The 15,938-nt window shown below is 40.4% G+C and overlaps 1 protein-coding gene across 1 annotated transcript; it reads right to left on the reverse strand.

Moving 5' to 3' along the window:
• Positions 1–3,154: 3,154 nt before the first annotated feature.
• Positions 3,155–15,713, reverse strand: LOC144262537 (uncharacterized). Its single transcript, XM_077812428.1, has 2 exons — positions 14,945–15,713; positions 3,155–3,716 (listed from the first exon to the last, which is right to left on the reverse strand). Exons 1-2 carry the CDS (start codon positions 15,437–15,439, stop codon positions 3,669–3,671), a joined length of 543 nt encoding a protein of 180 aa, XP_077668554.1. The 5' UTR covers positions 15,440–15,713; the 3' UTR covers positions 3,155–3,668.
• Between the last annotated feature and the right edge of the window lie 225 nt (positions 15,714–15,938).

Raw genomic sequence — 15,938 nt, forward strand, 5'->3', positions numbered from 1 at the left:
CAGCTGCGGTACACAGGACCAATCAGCTCTCAAAGCTTGAAAGGAATTTTGCTCTGGTCCAAACTTCATTCTCTGTAATCTTATAGGGAGGAGCCAAATAATCAAGTGTTTACTGCTTCAACCTTTGGTAATTAGTGACAGCTTTCATTAATGCAAGATGAGACAACAGCCCAGCATAGTAAAGGGGTCAGTCAGGACTGGACCAAAGTTAATCTGAGTCAATAGATCTGCACTCTTGATAAAACTACATTTATTCAAATTAGGAAAAAATTAGCATGTCTGATGAAGTTCAATACACTCTGCTAGACTGCAGCAGTATGAGGAGAGAAAAACAATCTGTATGCTTTTCATAAAGTTACTCTTTTTTCCACTGAATGCATCCGATGAAGTGAGCTGTAGCTCACGAAAGCTTATGCTCAAATAAATTTGTTAGTCTCTAAGGTGCCACAAGTCCTCCTTTTCTTTTTGTGGATACAGACTAACACGGCTGCTACTCTGAAACCTGTCTTAGTTGTGTGGAGCTGAGACAATATTTATCTTGGATTATTTAGAGTTTGTTGTACTCCATGCACCCGACTCCTTCATTCACAGACAAAAGGCAGCCTCTTAACCACTGGCCACATAATGTACTGTACATCGATGAGAATAAAACCTATGCATTAAGGTCTCTGGTGTGAAATCCTATCCCCACTGAAGTTAATGGGAAACCGTGCATTGACTTAAATGGGGTCAGAATTTCACCCCTGTACATAGCATTTGTTCAGAAAGGCAATCCCTTCAAATTTCAGAGAGACCCATGGAGCAGCCAATATATTGTTAGTGACACAAGCTTCATCACTTAAATAATGCTAGACAAATGGCTATTTACACATTTGCTCTGGCAAGTTTCATTTGCTTTAATCTCAAAGATCATATATGTAGAGGTATTTGAACAATAGCTAATGAAGTCATAATGCAATAATTAGCTCAGTCTAGTTCCCATTTTATGACATCAAGATTCTTCCATGATCCTCTACCCATGATAATATTCTGATGCACCCATGCCACTTTGTAAAGTGAGAGATGGCACTGCACATTTCTCTCATTGAGCATCTCCCTACAGGAACATTGTGGTCCATTTCAAACATGTTTACAGGATCCATAGGGCTCGATCTTGCAAGGTGCTGAGAATTCTGGCCTGATTCAGTAAGGCACTTTAGCACACACCTAAATTTAAGAATGTGAAGTCACCCTCAAGAATATGAATGAGACTGTTCATGTGCTTAAAATTAAGCATATACTCAAACGCTTTGCTGGATCAGGCCAGAGTTCTAAGCACCTTAGAGAACAGAGCCATTAGAGAATGTTTTTGAAAAATATTGGAATGGTGTAATCTTCATGCATAAAAATATCTTCTGGATCTCTCTTCAAGGACTACTTCTATCATGATGCATACACAAAATGGCATGCTGAGGGGCCCTGTTTCTAATGGTATTTGAAATTAACCTGGCCTTCCTGCTTCAATCACTATATCGGGAACATGAAAAGCCCTCTTACATCATCTAGGTCACACCATGCCAATGCAGGATTGAGCCATGAAGTATATTGTCCAGTACTTTGTCTAGTTCAGTTTCAAATGATGAGGATTTCATTATTTCCCTTGGGAAACTATCCCCTAGTAGATGTAAAAATGAGGGACAATCTCTTCAAATTAAGACTACATTTTCTTTTAATTCCAAATTGACTTAATTTTATCCCATTACTCCTAGTTAATGAGGTATAGAGACCACTCTGGACCGTGATATGCTGCCTCTGAATAGTGCAGGCTCACCCTAATGCCAGGCCAACAAGGCATCAACATTACAATTAAAGATGCAAATATCAAAATTAGATCAAGTAGACATTAAGTTGTAACACAAGAGTATATGCAAAACTGGTTTGTGCAGTCAGGTAGAGAGGTCCTATTGCATGTCACTGTTTTGACTTGAATACACCTTATGGAAAGGTTCAACAAGATTCAAGTGCATTTGGCTGGAGGTCAGAACAGAGACCAAATTCATTTATGTTGAGCAGCAAGAGCTTTGTGTCTAACCTTTACCTCCCACACCTCAAATAATCTGTGTTGATCTAGTACTGAGCTTCTACTGACAGATGCTAAGAGTATACAAGCACATAGTGATAGTGTTCACTGGGGAGCAACTGCTCTCCAAAACTCACTTAAGAACTTGGAGAGAAGTCTTTGAAACATAGAGCTAGTGAACTTCACATTCAGGACTGAATTGAACACAAGACACTGAGCATTCTCAACCCTCAGGGATGTTAAGGGGAGTTGTGGGCCTTCGGCACTTTGCAGAAGGTGTGGAGCATTAGGAAAAGCAATAGCTGTTGACAGGAAAACGTGCCAGAGTAAATGAAATTTCAAATTTAGAAATAAACTATTAAATGCATGAGAGATTAAATAAAGCCTTGTGGATGTTATTAATGTGTGATTTGCTCATCACATTCTATCCCACTTGCAATGATGTGTTTATTCATAATTTAGATAAATAAAGAGAGTGCGGACTGTCAAACTGTTATTGCAGTATCAGTGAGTCATATTTTGGAAGTAGAGGTCATCTGAACTTCTCCACTTCTCCCAGATTCTATATTTATCCAGATAACTATGGGCCAGAAGATCAGTGTTTTGTTCCTGACTTTGCTATAGTTTTTCTGTGTGACCTTGGGAAAGACATTTAACCTCTCTGTGCCTCGGTTTTTACATCTGTACAGTAGGGGTGACAACATATCCCAACCTCACGAGTTGTGCTGTGAAACTTACCTTATTAATGTTTATGAAGTGCTTTGAGATGCTTGGATGAAGGTTGTTATTGAAATGTAAAGTATGCTATTATATTTAGAGTTGGGCCTGACACAAAACACTGGGCTCAAAGACCCCTGAACTCCGGGGAATTGGATTCATGCCCAATCCAAATTTACATTTCTGGCCCATCTCTATTGTGTTATTACATCTTCACTAAGGTCACAAATGTATGGCAACATTGCGAGTGATGCAGTAACATTTAATAAGGTCACACACAAATACATCCAAGGTGCTATAAAAAGAAACAGTCACTGAAGTCTAAACATAAATATCCTGCTTTCAGATACAAACCAAAGGTTCAGTCAGGATCCAAGCATCTGCTGCTGTGTTCTTTAAAGCAGGAGCAGCTGCATGAGGAGTCATAATCTAGGTCATTAAATAGGCGTATATAAGCACGGTTATTAAGTACTCTTAATGGTAGTTGTTTACATCCTGATAGAAAACCTAACAAACAAAGGTGCTCAAAAGTTATCACGTCATAGGCCCTTCTTAAACCACTCAGTCATGGTGTTAACGAGGGGCAAAAACGTGGGTAATGTAATATTTTTAAACAGATCAACAAATACATTATAAAATGGTGGAAAAGATCCCTCAATCGGGGCAAGGCCCAAAATAACAACACACCAATTTTCTGCATACTGTTCCTGTTAAAATCCTACACAAACCAGGTCTAGAACTGGTGTCAGTAAGAATAATTCCAGTGAGGACGAGGTCTTTGCCAAGCTTTATCCAGTCTTCAAAACCAAACAAAAAATGTTCATCTATTCCATTCAGGAAAAAGGGGTTAGGTGGGAGTTGATTCTTATTTGAACTAAACCAGGTTGCCCAACTACTGGCACATCAAATCAGCATTAGGATGTTGGGTCATCACAGCCCACTGAAAGAACAGAAGAAGAGGATCTCATGGGGGATGTAGTCTAGATTTTAAATGGCTATTTTAAAAGTATCCTTTCTCTGACACCTTTCATACTGCAGGATCCCATGGTACTTTACACATAAGTAACCCATATACAGTGGGCACCATTATAAAACAAACCACAGTGATTGTTTTATGTCACCTATTCTAAACGCAGGATGATACCATGTTTAATGCAGCTGGGGTAGCAAACATTAAGGTTATAATGGTACTCAACGTACAAACTATGCTTAGCAATCAATTCACCTGCCACTGAAATGCAACCAACTCTGGGGGGGAGGGACACAGTAACTGTTTAGCAGTGCACAGTATTACTACACAGATGTCATCCTCAGCAATATCATCAAAAAGAAAGTAACCAAAACACAAATAAAAGCTTCAGTAAATCTTCATGGAAACAACTAAGGTGTTTACATGGAAAAGAACACAATTGGTTGGGAGGGAAATGCCATTTTTAAATGTCAAAGAGAGAATTAAAATATAAAAGAGTAAAAATAAGGGAAGGGAAATGCTGAGTTCCTTCAACCAAGTGACTCTCATTTCAGTTTCCCTTGCTGTGACCCACATACTTGCACTTCATTTCTCGTCACTAAAATCTCAGTGCAGTAATAGCTTCCTAAACAATACAGCTCCATATTTTAAAGCTGTTGCTATGCTACTGTACTATGCCAAGCCTCTGCTGGAGCCAACAGCTGAAGTGGCACAGTGATGTCAGTTTCACATTGATTCATGGACCTTTCCAGAGGGAGAAATGGCCCATCTGCAGAGTGCATGAACAGGACATGCATTCAGTGGAGGTGAGGAGTAAAGCTTTTTACCCTTTGTACCCGAAAGATTAAGCAAGGTGCTGTGCCTTGGTACTAAAGCACACATTCTGTTCATAACAGATAACCTCCCATTCATAATTACCAGACTAGCTGGGACAGAATTGCCAGTTTGCTAATCTTCTCATGCACACAAAACAATTTGCATAAACATAAATCAAGCTGTAAAGAGAGAACCATAGCACAATTCTCCTCTCAGAGGATTACTGTCGCAGATGAGAAACATAGATGAGAAAGTCAGTTTTTCCTCTTGGGTGAGACATTAAAACTTAAAAGGGAACCATCCTACTGTCTGATAAAGTGGCAGCAACAGCATATCATGCAGCCATGCTGTGGACAAACCCCAGAGTCCCCCTGCTCTGTAGGCTACTAGAGACCACGGGGCAGATGGTGATAGCCCTTACACTGAATTTACAGTATAATGCTCTGACTTCAAAAAAATTACTCCTACTTTCAAGTGAGAGATCAGGATCAGGCCCCAAGACTATGAGTGATACAATGCTCATTAAGCCTGAAGGCAGATGCTAACTCTGCAGCTATAATATTGAATTATGGCTGTTTGTTAATGGAGAGATAGTGGTGGTCTTGGTCATTCAGCTACAGTTAGAAATGTTTCTTAGGAAGACACTAGAATGGGAAGGTGAGCTTTGTCTAGGTTCTATAATCAGAGCAAAAGATTTTAAAAGGACAAAACATGAAAGACAAAGATAAACTGGATAAAGTCTACCAAAGGGAAAGTTCTGATGCCCTTACTCATGCTGCATAGTGCTTTGCTGCACCAGTAGACCCACTGAAATCAACCAGACTACTGGTGGGGTAAGGCCGTAGTCAACAGCCCACTGATTAAGGAGCCTAGACTCCAAATCCCTGTTGAAAATGAGATTTAGATTCCTAAATCAGTTAGACGTTGCACCGCTGAGCACAGCAATGCCAAAATACTTTTAAAAAAACGGGCCAACATGAGTTTATACAAATCTGTTACAATGTTAGGACATTGACTTTCCCATCAGTCATTTCCACCACTTTCATTGTTTTAGTTAACTTGAGTCTCTATCACAACTTGGTCTTGGTATTATAATAACTGGAGCTCTCTGAAAAAAAGCTTTTCAATTATTCCCTTGCTCAAGCTGTTCAATTAACTTAAAAGGACCCCAAGGAGCTGGTTACGTATCATTCAACCTCTCCATTACTCAGTTGGCTCATATGTGACAGGAAAACATTTGCTTATTTACTTCAAAGAGGTGTTATAGCGAATATTTATAAAGAATTTTTTAAAAATTAAAATGTCATAAATCCAAATTATTATAATTATTTCATCCTCATATATAGAGGCAAATTTTCAGTCTGGTTTTAACCAGACCTCTGTTTTTGTGTGTGCAAAAATTTGCTGGAGGAAATAACTGCAGATACAGTTTTGCTCCAGCATTCTTTACTATGCGCTGAAAATTGCACCTGCAGTTATTTGTGATTGCATGCTGTGGCCACAAACCAGCATTTGAAAATCTGGCCCAATGTGAAAGAGATACTCCCATTTGTGTAAATTTCCTTAGCCTTAATAGAAGCTGCCCACACAAAATTCCCATTGAAAATTACAAATGTTCATCTTGATTCAGTGGTCCAACAACACTCCATGATTTTTATGCGTGCTTAACTAGCCATGCTCCTATAGGCATCAAAATTACTACCTGTTTAAGATGGGTAAAGGGCATCATTGCTCGAGCCTATTTTCTAGCACTAAATGTTTACAGCATGTGATTTATTAACCCAAAACATCAGTAAATATTTAAAAATGAAACTCTCTCAGTACAATCTACATTTGTTTCATATGCCATGGGGAAACTAATAAATGGAAAAGTATGTGATTTCAATAAGTGTAATCTCACAAACAAACTTTCACTTTGCAACAATTAAAATGCCCGTCCTTATGTGCTGAGAACAGACAGAATCTCTGACCATTGCTCCATTAATCTGTAACAGCCTAATCCTGGAAATAATGAATGAAGTACTGGGTGCCCTCAACTCCCAGTGACTTTTGAAGGGAGCTGAAGGATTTCAGCACCTGCAGGAAAGACTCAACACATTGTAGGATCAGTCCCATGGCTGATAAACTCCTGAGAAAATTAATGAACAGATCTAATTGTCACAATGGAAAGAGAGTTAAAAGATAAGACTTCAAATGCTAATCTACAAAGTGGTTAGGGTCAATTTCTGCCCTCAAATTCACACATGCGATTCCGAGTGAAGTTTTGAGGATTCCTGTGTAGGTAACTGAGAGAAGCATTTAGTTCTCAGAATGACCCTGCTAACCACCACAATGATCAGTAATGCTCATACTAATGGAGTGTTTAATCTGTTTCATTCTTCCAGCTATTCAGCTCTCCTTCTGATTGTTTTATTTTTTTTAAAGTAAGATGTAATATATTGAAAATTGTATTGTATTCTGCAGGATATTTTCCTTTTACATATCATAAGATAGTGATCACAGACTATAACATAACATTCATCCTTGTCTCAAAACTTCTAAACAGTTTCCATCATTTTCTTGACCAGAATTTATTTTAAAAGAGACTTTGTCCTTGTGAAATTCCTGTCTCCTGTATATCCAAATTCACAACCTTGATCCTTTTTCACAGCAGCAATCGCATACCACACAACAAAAACACTAACCCAGGAACCTATCCATGCAACAAAGCCCGTTGCCAACTGTGTCCACATATCTATTCAGGGGACACCATCACAGGGCCTAATCACATCAGCCACAGTATCAGAGGCTCCTTCATCTGCACATCTACCAATGTGATATATGCCACCATGTGCCAGCAATGCCCCCTGCCATGTACATTGGCCAAACTGGACAGTCTCTATGTAAAAGAATAAATGGACACAAATCAGACGTCAAGAATTATAACATTCAAAAACCAATCAGAGAACACTTCAATCTCTTTGGTCACTCGATTACAGACCTAATAGTGGCAATTCAACAAAAAAACTTCAAAAACAGACTCTAATGAGAGACTGCTGAATTGGAATTAATTTGCAAACTGGATACAATTAACTTAGGCTTGAATAAAGACTGGGAGTGGATGTGTCATTACACAGAGTAAAACTATTTCCCCATGTTTATTTCCCCATGTTTATTCCCCCCGCCCCCCCCCCGATTCCTCACATGTTCTTGTCAACTGCTGGAAATGGCCCACCTTGATTATCACTACAAAAGCTCCCCCTCCCCCCACAGCTGGTAATAGCTCACCTTACTTGATCACTCTCCTTACAGTCTGTATGGTAACACCCACTGTTTCATGTTCTCTGTGTATATAAAATCTCCCCACTGTATTTTCTACTGCATGCATCCGATGAAGTGAGCTGTAGCTCATGAAAGCTTATGCTCAAATAAATTTGTTAGTCTCTAAGGTGCCACAAGTATTCCTATCCTTCTCCAGAGGCTGCCTTTCCCCTCTCCTATTAATTATTTATTCCTTCTTCCCATTTGTGTAACAACTGCATGGGTTGGTGTTATATTTATACTGTAATACTGTCCATATGTACCATTGTCCTTTACTGGATGTAATCTAAACTGCTTACCTGTGTGTCACAGGCCCCGTATGGCTAACAGGGAAAATGGTTTCTCCTTTGACTCAAATGATAGGGAACTGTGCTTCTGGTGTGCAAAATGTGCTTTTTAAGGACATATTTCTGAGTGGAGAGGATATGAACCCTAGCTCATTTCTCAAAGAACTGTTAAAAACAGATAAAATATTATTCAAATTTAATACAAAAATGTAGATTGAAACAACATCAAGGCTGCAAAGTAAAGCACTCAAACCTCAGGAAAAGACAAAGTTAAGGTTGCTTGTGCACTAAGAGCACAGGAGTTCAGCAAGCACAAGTGCACAGTGCTGAATAGGGAACCACACTATGGGCAAAAAATGCTCACAATTTGCGCGTATTGTGGGTTTGAAGAGGCTATATTTCTATACAAAATTGCATCTAAATCAAGCTGCCCCATGTGACTAGTATCCTAAGTTGTATGTTGATCATATTTCAGTTTTCAAGGGCTTATGTTTGAAGAAACCATAGGTTTATTAAATAGGTGCTGAGTGGGCGTGACAAGTTCAGACATGTTGGACTGACACAAATGTCTCCATGGTTAATGCTTGTTGTACTCTTTATTGTTAGAAGTACTGTGAACTTCTTGATAAAGATCACATACTGAATTCTGCTCCAGGTTAAACTAGTGTAAATCCAGAACAATCCATTGAGTATTAAGACTCATCGAAAGATGAATTAAGAGGAAGACTGGCTTAATGTTTTTTAACATTTTCTGGGTACATTCAATAATAAAAGGGTGCAAATTAATTCCATAAAATATCATGAAATTTGATTGAGACTGTTTGATACTGCAGTAAAGAGTCAGCATACACTAGCATTTACAGCTATCTGAGAAACTGCAATTATTCTCCTATCTAAACTGAGTTTGGAATGAGCTACTTCTAGATTATACAATGATCTGGCTGCCATTTTGTTTTCTGGTTCCTTCTCCCTGGCTCTCTATCAGCAGCCATCTTTGTCTGAGGTTGACATCTCTGACCAGTCCCAAAGGTTTACTGCTGCCTGGAAGGAGGGAGGGACAGACGGAGAGAGGGATCTGTGTCCGTATGTGTGCACATGGGCTACTGCTGCCAAAGGGAAGGGTCCTTTCAGATTGCTACCAAGTGTATGGGAAGGCAAACCCAGAAGAGGATGACAACAGTTTGAAAACAGCCATCCAGCAAACCTGACTAAGGTGAGCCAGACACAGCACTCCATCCAGCCCAGAGGAGCAATCAGACTCCACAGCCAGAGAGCCAACCGAGCAGAGCCAAGCTGTGGGGAGGACCCAAAGGAAGGACAGAGTTCAGCCACTGGGGGAGTCATAAAGAAAGCAGAGCACAGCCAGGGAGAGCAGACCCTATCAGGAGAGATGCTAGGTTCTGAGAAGAGTCCACTGGGGGGCAATTAAAAAAGGAGGTGAGCGTAGCCTCGGGGGCACCAAAAGGGAAAAAGAGCCGAGCCTTGGGAGGAGTCAGAGAGGTAGCAGAGCCCAACTGCAGGGAACAAGGGTAAACCAGATAGAGAGCAAAGCTCAGATGGTAAAAAACAGGAATAGCAGAGTCCAGATGGGACATCAGGGCAAGTAAGGGGGAACAGAGTACAGATAAAATAGGCCACCCCTATTTTGATTTTATCATGTTTTATCATTTCATAAATAGTTCATTTGTTCTAAAATATATTGGTGCACAGAAACCTTAGGATTTGGTGGGCTGTATTAGAAACATTGTCCATTATTAAGTATCCATTGTTGTTTGTCCAAGGGCTCAGCTCCTAAATGTAATGGAGATGACAGAAGGGGAAGTCTATTTTGCAACAATCACAGGTGGCAGAAGAGAGAAAGATGCTTTCCCAATCTTTAGGTGGAGACCCCTTTTCAGTTAAAAGAAAAGGAGTACTTGTGGCATCTTAGAGACTAACCAATTTATTTGAGCATAAGCTTTCGTGAGCTACAGCTCACTTCATCGGATGCATACTGTGGAAAATACAGAAGATGTTCTTATACCTACAAACCATGAAAAAATGGGTGTTTACCATTACAAAAGACTTTCTCTCCCCCCACCCCACTCTCCTGTTGGTAATAGCTTATCTAAAGTGATCACTCTCCTTACAATGTGTATGATAATCAAGGTGGGCCATTTCCAGCACAAATCCAGGGTTTAACAAGAACATCGGGGGGGGGGGGGGGTAGGGAGGGAGAGTAGGAAAAAACAAGGGGAAATAGGTTACCTTGCATAATGACTTAGCCACTCCCAGTCTCTATTCAAGCCTAAGTTAATTGTATCCAATTTGCAAATGAATTCCAATTCAACAGTCTCTCGCTGGAGTCTGGTTTTGAAGTTTTTCTGTTGTAATATCGCAACTTTCATGTCTGTAATCGCGTGACCAGAGAGATTGAAGTGTTCTCCGACTGGTTTATGAATGTTATAATTCTTGACATCTGATTTGTGTCCATTTATTCTTTTACGTAGAGACTGTCCAGTTTGACCAATGTACATGGCAGAGGGGCATTGCTGGCACATGATGGCATATATCACATTGGTAGATGTGCAGGTGAACAAGCCTCTGATAGTGTGGCTGATGTTATTAGGCCCTGTGATGGTATCCCCTGAATAGATATGTGGGCACAGTTGGCAATGGGCTTTGTTGCAAGGATAGGTTCTTGGGTTAGTGGTTCTGTTGTGTGGTATGTGGTTGCTGGTGAGTATTCGCGTCAGGTTGGGGGGCTGTTTGTAGGCAAGGACTGGCCTGTCTCCCAAGATTTGTGAGAATGTTGGGTCATCCTTCAGGATAGGTTGTAGATCCTTAATAATGCGTTGGAGGGGTTTTAGTTGGGGGCTGAAGGTGACGGCTAGTGGTGTTCTGTTTTGTCTCTAAGGTGCCACAAGTACTCCTTTTCTTTTTGCGGATGCAGACTAACACGGCTGTTACTCTGAACCCTTTTAAGTTGCCATTCTCCTCACCCACATAGCAGTGAAAAACACCAGGGAAGCTCCCTGAATGAATCACATAGAAATCCTAATCTTTCCCCTTCTAACCATCCACAATGGTTCTGTGTGCAGATCTCTCTTCTCCTGCATGGAAAGGTAGGAAACAACTACCACCTCTGAAACCTGTGCATGTACTCTGTGGGATTCTGCTCCACTTTGGGGAGTCAGTTGGAGGCAAGAGCGGGAGAACTGGGGCCAGAGCTGGCTCCATCTTGCTTAGGTAGAAAAGATAATACAGCCTGGTGACCACTCTCACAGGGGAGGTTGCAGATGGGGGGGTAGGGGGTAGTGCCAGCTAGCACAGCTATAGGGACAGGATTTTATAATTGTACTATAAAAATTGATGTAAACTTTGAATTAATTCTGCCAGTCACCCTTTTCGAGTAACAGAAAGGAATGACTGTCTGAGACTGGGATCTTGTTTCCTATATGCATTATAAACTGCCCTCTAGTCATTTCTTTGGTTTAAGGTTTAGTGAGTAAAAGACAGGATCTTGTATTGTGTCTATGTTAATTAGATTAAAGGAATGTTAGAGGCCTGAGCCACAATGTAAACTGTTTTGACCACAAGATTTAGTGAAGTTTAATTTACAATGTATTCTGCTGAATATAAAATACTGCTGTCTTCTCTGAGAGAGATTGTTTGTGTGAATGAGGAATGCATGCATCAGAAAAAATAAGGTGTGAAAGCCATCACAAATGTCCAGATGGTCAAGAAAAAGTGAGACACTTGGAAACATCAGAAAACATCCATTGTATCCGATGCTAAACATGTTAGCTGCATTGATGGCCTCAGAGGTGAGGCAATCACCCACAAAGGCAAGACAATAGGAGATAACGATGGAAAGCCTGACAATAACCATCAAATGATAACAGCAGAAAACCCCAAGATTACCACCACTTAAGGACTAATTATTACAGGATGATATTGCAAAATGCATGGACTCAAATGGGAATTTACAAGTATAAAGCTGGGGTGTTTTGCCATGAAACTCTGGGTTCAGTCTGCCAAAACCTCAGAGCATCAGATCACGACTGACAGAGCCCAGCTCCTCACTCGTGTTCAGTCTAACTGGCCATTAGATTGACTCGAGCTACAACAGACTGGTAACTATAAAAACATCAACTGGCAGGACTGCGTGCATGAGGTGTACGTGTGTGTGTGTGACTGAAAAGCATATGCTAACTGTTGTATTTTCAATAAATATGGCGTATTTGCCTTCTCTCTTGCAAAAGATCCTGTGTGCTTTGTATAGCATAACACAGCTCTATTGGAGCAACATTGCCGGGGAGCTGAAGAGCCACCAGGGGCCAGAGCCAGTTCACATGAACAGGGCAACTGTGAGGATGGACCTGGTCCTCTGCAGATACCCCTGATTCCTGCACTGATTCCCAGTACAACTGCCCATCCCACAAGATGATGTGGAGGGATTTCCACCAGGGAATCCTTGCAGAGATTTTCTCCTCTAAAGCCTTCCTCCAGAGGTTTTACCATGGGAAGGAATGATCTGGGTCAGAGTTTCCAGTCCCTGATTCAGATAATTTCCACATAAGAGATGATCTGGTTCATGGGGCTAGGGGGTTGTCTTTTTTTTTTTAAGTTCAGGTTCATTAGTCCAGATTCTCCTCTCACTTATAACTGTTTTATACTAACTGACTTCAATGAAGTTGCTCCTGACTTACACAGAAGCAAGTGAGAAGAGAATCAGCCCCTTTGTTCTTCTGAATGAATCCCACTCACTCCTGGCATCAGCTTAATCAGCCGTGCTAATGATTAGCTGAATTTCACATGTATAAATCTGAACTACAATAGGGTTTTTAGCATCTTCCATGCAACTTGTATGCCAAAATGTTCCACAGAGTACCTGTAAGTTTCATATAAGGAAGTGAGCAAAGTATAGATAAGGAAGGAAAGATTGGTTTTCAGCTTGAGATTTGAAATGAGATGGAGAGTTGAACAAGTGGAGAGAAAAAGGGCACAAGCTGCAGAGGAGAAGGCTCTTGGAACAATGAGGATAAGAATAAATTGAGGGACAATTAGTAGTAATTCCAAGATCCAAAAACGTTTAAAAGCCTTGTTAAAGTTCCTAAGGAAACAAAATATACTTAACTATTACATTGTTTACAAAACCTAAGCACTTATAAGCACGGAAATGAATGAGAAAGGACATCATAAAATCTTACAGCGTCCACATAATAAACACCTTCTTATCAAGTACTATGAGCCATTGCCACTTGAGGTAAAGGAAGATATCTGTTAGCTGTCCAGTACAGATGGATTCTTATGTTCTTTCTAAGCAGTAACCAAACAGAAGACAACTTGCTCTCACACATAGTGCCCTAGCCTGCTCCCATTGCTATCAGTGGCAAAAGCCTCTTTGCATCAATGGGAACAAAAAGTGGACCCAAAACTATCCACAAGGAAAGTGCTGGATTCTTCCAGTGAAGACTGGATGCCTTCCTAAAAGATGTGCTTTAGTCAAACACAAATTATTGGGCTCAATACAGGGGTAACTGGGTGAAATTCGGAGGCCTTCTGTTATATGAGAGTTCAGATCAGATGATCTAATGGTCCCTTCTGGCCTTAAAAATCTATGAATAAAAATCATTAACAGTGCATGAATTTTCAAGGGGATTTAACTGTATAACTAGGATAACTGGAGGGACAGTAACAAAACATTTTTTAACTAGTGGGAGAGATAGGAACATTAAACAAAAGAAAAATGTTCAAATCATAGTATTTTAATGCCTTGTAGGTGGAAAACAGTTTGATTAATCCATTTATGTTGTCCAGAAGTGTTCTCCTTTATCCTCTAAGAAAATATGGCAATTTCCCAGCCAAACTAATTTTGCAAGCCAAAGGCATAGGGACTTTGTAATGGCAGCTGATTGCAACCTCAGCTAAGGAGAGGCCACAATACCATATTATCTGATGGGGACTGTAAAAGACAATCCTTTCCCTCTCACTATCTCACATCAATGCAAAGGTCATTATATATGTTCTTACTTAATATGCTCAATATCAAACGTTAAAATTGCTGAGAGCATTAGCGGTAACACAAACTCATATTCTACTTTCAAAATATTCAGGTCACTTAGGGCCAGATTCTGATATGGGATATTCAACATGGATAAGGGTAACTCCCCAAGTTGTCCCATTGAAGTCACTGGGATTGATCAATATTGAGAAAGGAGGTGTAAAGAAAGGTTTTTCTGAAGGAAAGTACAACATTTATTCAAGAGCTTAGGTGAATGTGATTTAGAAACTCAACAAGGGAAAGAGTGAAACTGACTCCCTAGTGATTCAGACCTGACTTGAATTTCACTAATAGGCACTTTAAATCTGCATCACAGAAATAACTTAATCCAATTTGTTGTAATAAATAAGTTGGATCTGTTCCAAAGATGAACATGGGAAAGAATTTCCCTGCTGCTCTTCATTTTGAAGATTTGTTTTCCTTTAGAATATTAATATGTATAGCTCTTGTTCCATAGCCCATTGAATAGGAGTCTTTTAATTGATTCAATGGGCTTTGGATCAGGCCTCTCTAGCACTTTTCATACAAAGATCACAAAACCAATACACATGGGTGGGTAAGCAGTATTATCCCCATTTTACATGGAAAAAGGGAGTCACAGAGAGGATAAGTGACTTGCCCAATTTCATGCAGAATGTCAGCAGCAGAGCTGGGGGCAGACTTTAGCGCACACTTCAGTGAGGCTGAGGATACTTGGATTGATTCTGGTTCTAATGCTACTGTACATGTCTAGGAGCACAAGCCCTTACCTTAACAAAGAGGAAAATCTCACACTCCTTCTGAAAGTTGTCAGTTTCTCCTAAGTTGTTGTTAGCTGGAAATCTGGTGAAAGTTGGGAAGGTGGGGGAAGTGCCCGGGCTCTTACGAAGACTGAATCCAGTAGGAGATGGGATTTTATTTCCAAACACCATCCTTTCTACAGATTCGTCACTGGGCCTTGGGCTCATCATCTCCATCTCTTCCTGGCGATGCTGGTCCTCTTCAGCCCCTTGCTGAGAGGAAGCGGAACCATCCTCACCATCAGCTGCTTGCTGAGATGAGACAGAATTACTGCGGCTGTGTTCTGGGCTCTCCTGACAGCTGATGTCCATGCTTTCTGGAGTGGTGGTGGAAGAAGGAGATGCTGAGTCTTCATGGACTTGCTCATAAAGATGATCCTCTTTTGCTTCCTCTGAATCAGGAATCTCATAGAGGCCAGCGTTCTCTATATTTTCATAGATGGTGGTAAAGCCCACATTTTCCATGCTGGCTGGTTGGTTGGATTTTGCCTTTGTTTTGGTATCTTGAGGGGCTGGAGGTGGCAACAGATAAACACTGTTTAAAAGGAAGCAGTGTTTGTGGTGTGCTTTTTGAATGCACTGGTACACATTAAAGGTTTCCAACAATCATTTACGGAGAGCTTTAAATCAATAAACTATATTCCACTGAAGTCAAAGATAAGAGCAGCTCACTTTTAACTCCTTCCTGGCTCAGAGCACTTGCAACTATATTTAATCACCATTTGCTCTTCCGAATATATTTTAGTCAGACTTCAGTACATACAATGAATCCAACTCAGACAATTACCAGAGAACAATAAAAGTCAGTTGTGAAGTAAACACTGGTCTTTATCTGAAAGTCTAATATACCTTGGGAATACTTTGCTTAAAGCCTCTGGGACGTAGATCTCACTGAACTGATTTTCTGAGCATCAGTGAAAAGCAAGAGTACCTACTCCTCTGATCACAAAATACCACCACCAAT

This window comes from Eretmochelys imbricata, chromosome 3 (assembly GCF_965152235.1).
Source record: "Eretmochelys imbricata isolate rEreImb1 chromosome 3, rEreImb1.hap1, whole genome shotgun sequence".
NCBI lineage: Eukaryota > Metazoa > Chordata > Testudines > Cheloniidae > Eretmochelys > Eretmochelys imbricata.

Coding starts and splice junctions, on each gene's coding strand:
- LOC144262537 (XM_077812428.1), bottom strand. CDS start 15,439: ATGGAAAATGTGGGCTTTACCACCATCTATGAAAATATAGAGAACGCT. Junction 3,717..14,944: donor AGATTTTCCTCTTTGTTAAG/GTAAGGGCTTGT, acceptor CTGTTCTTTCAG/TGGGCTGTGATGACCCAACA.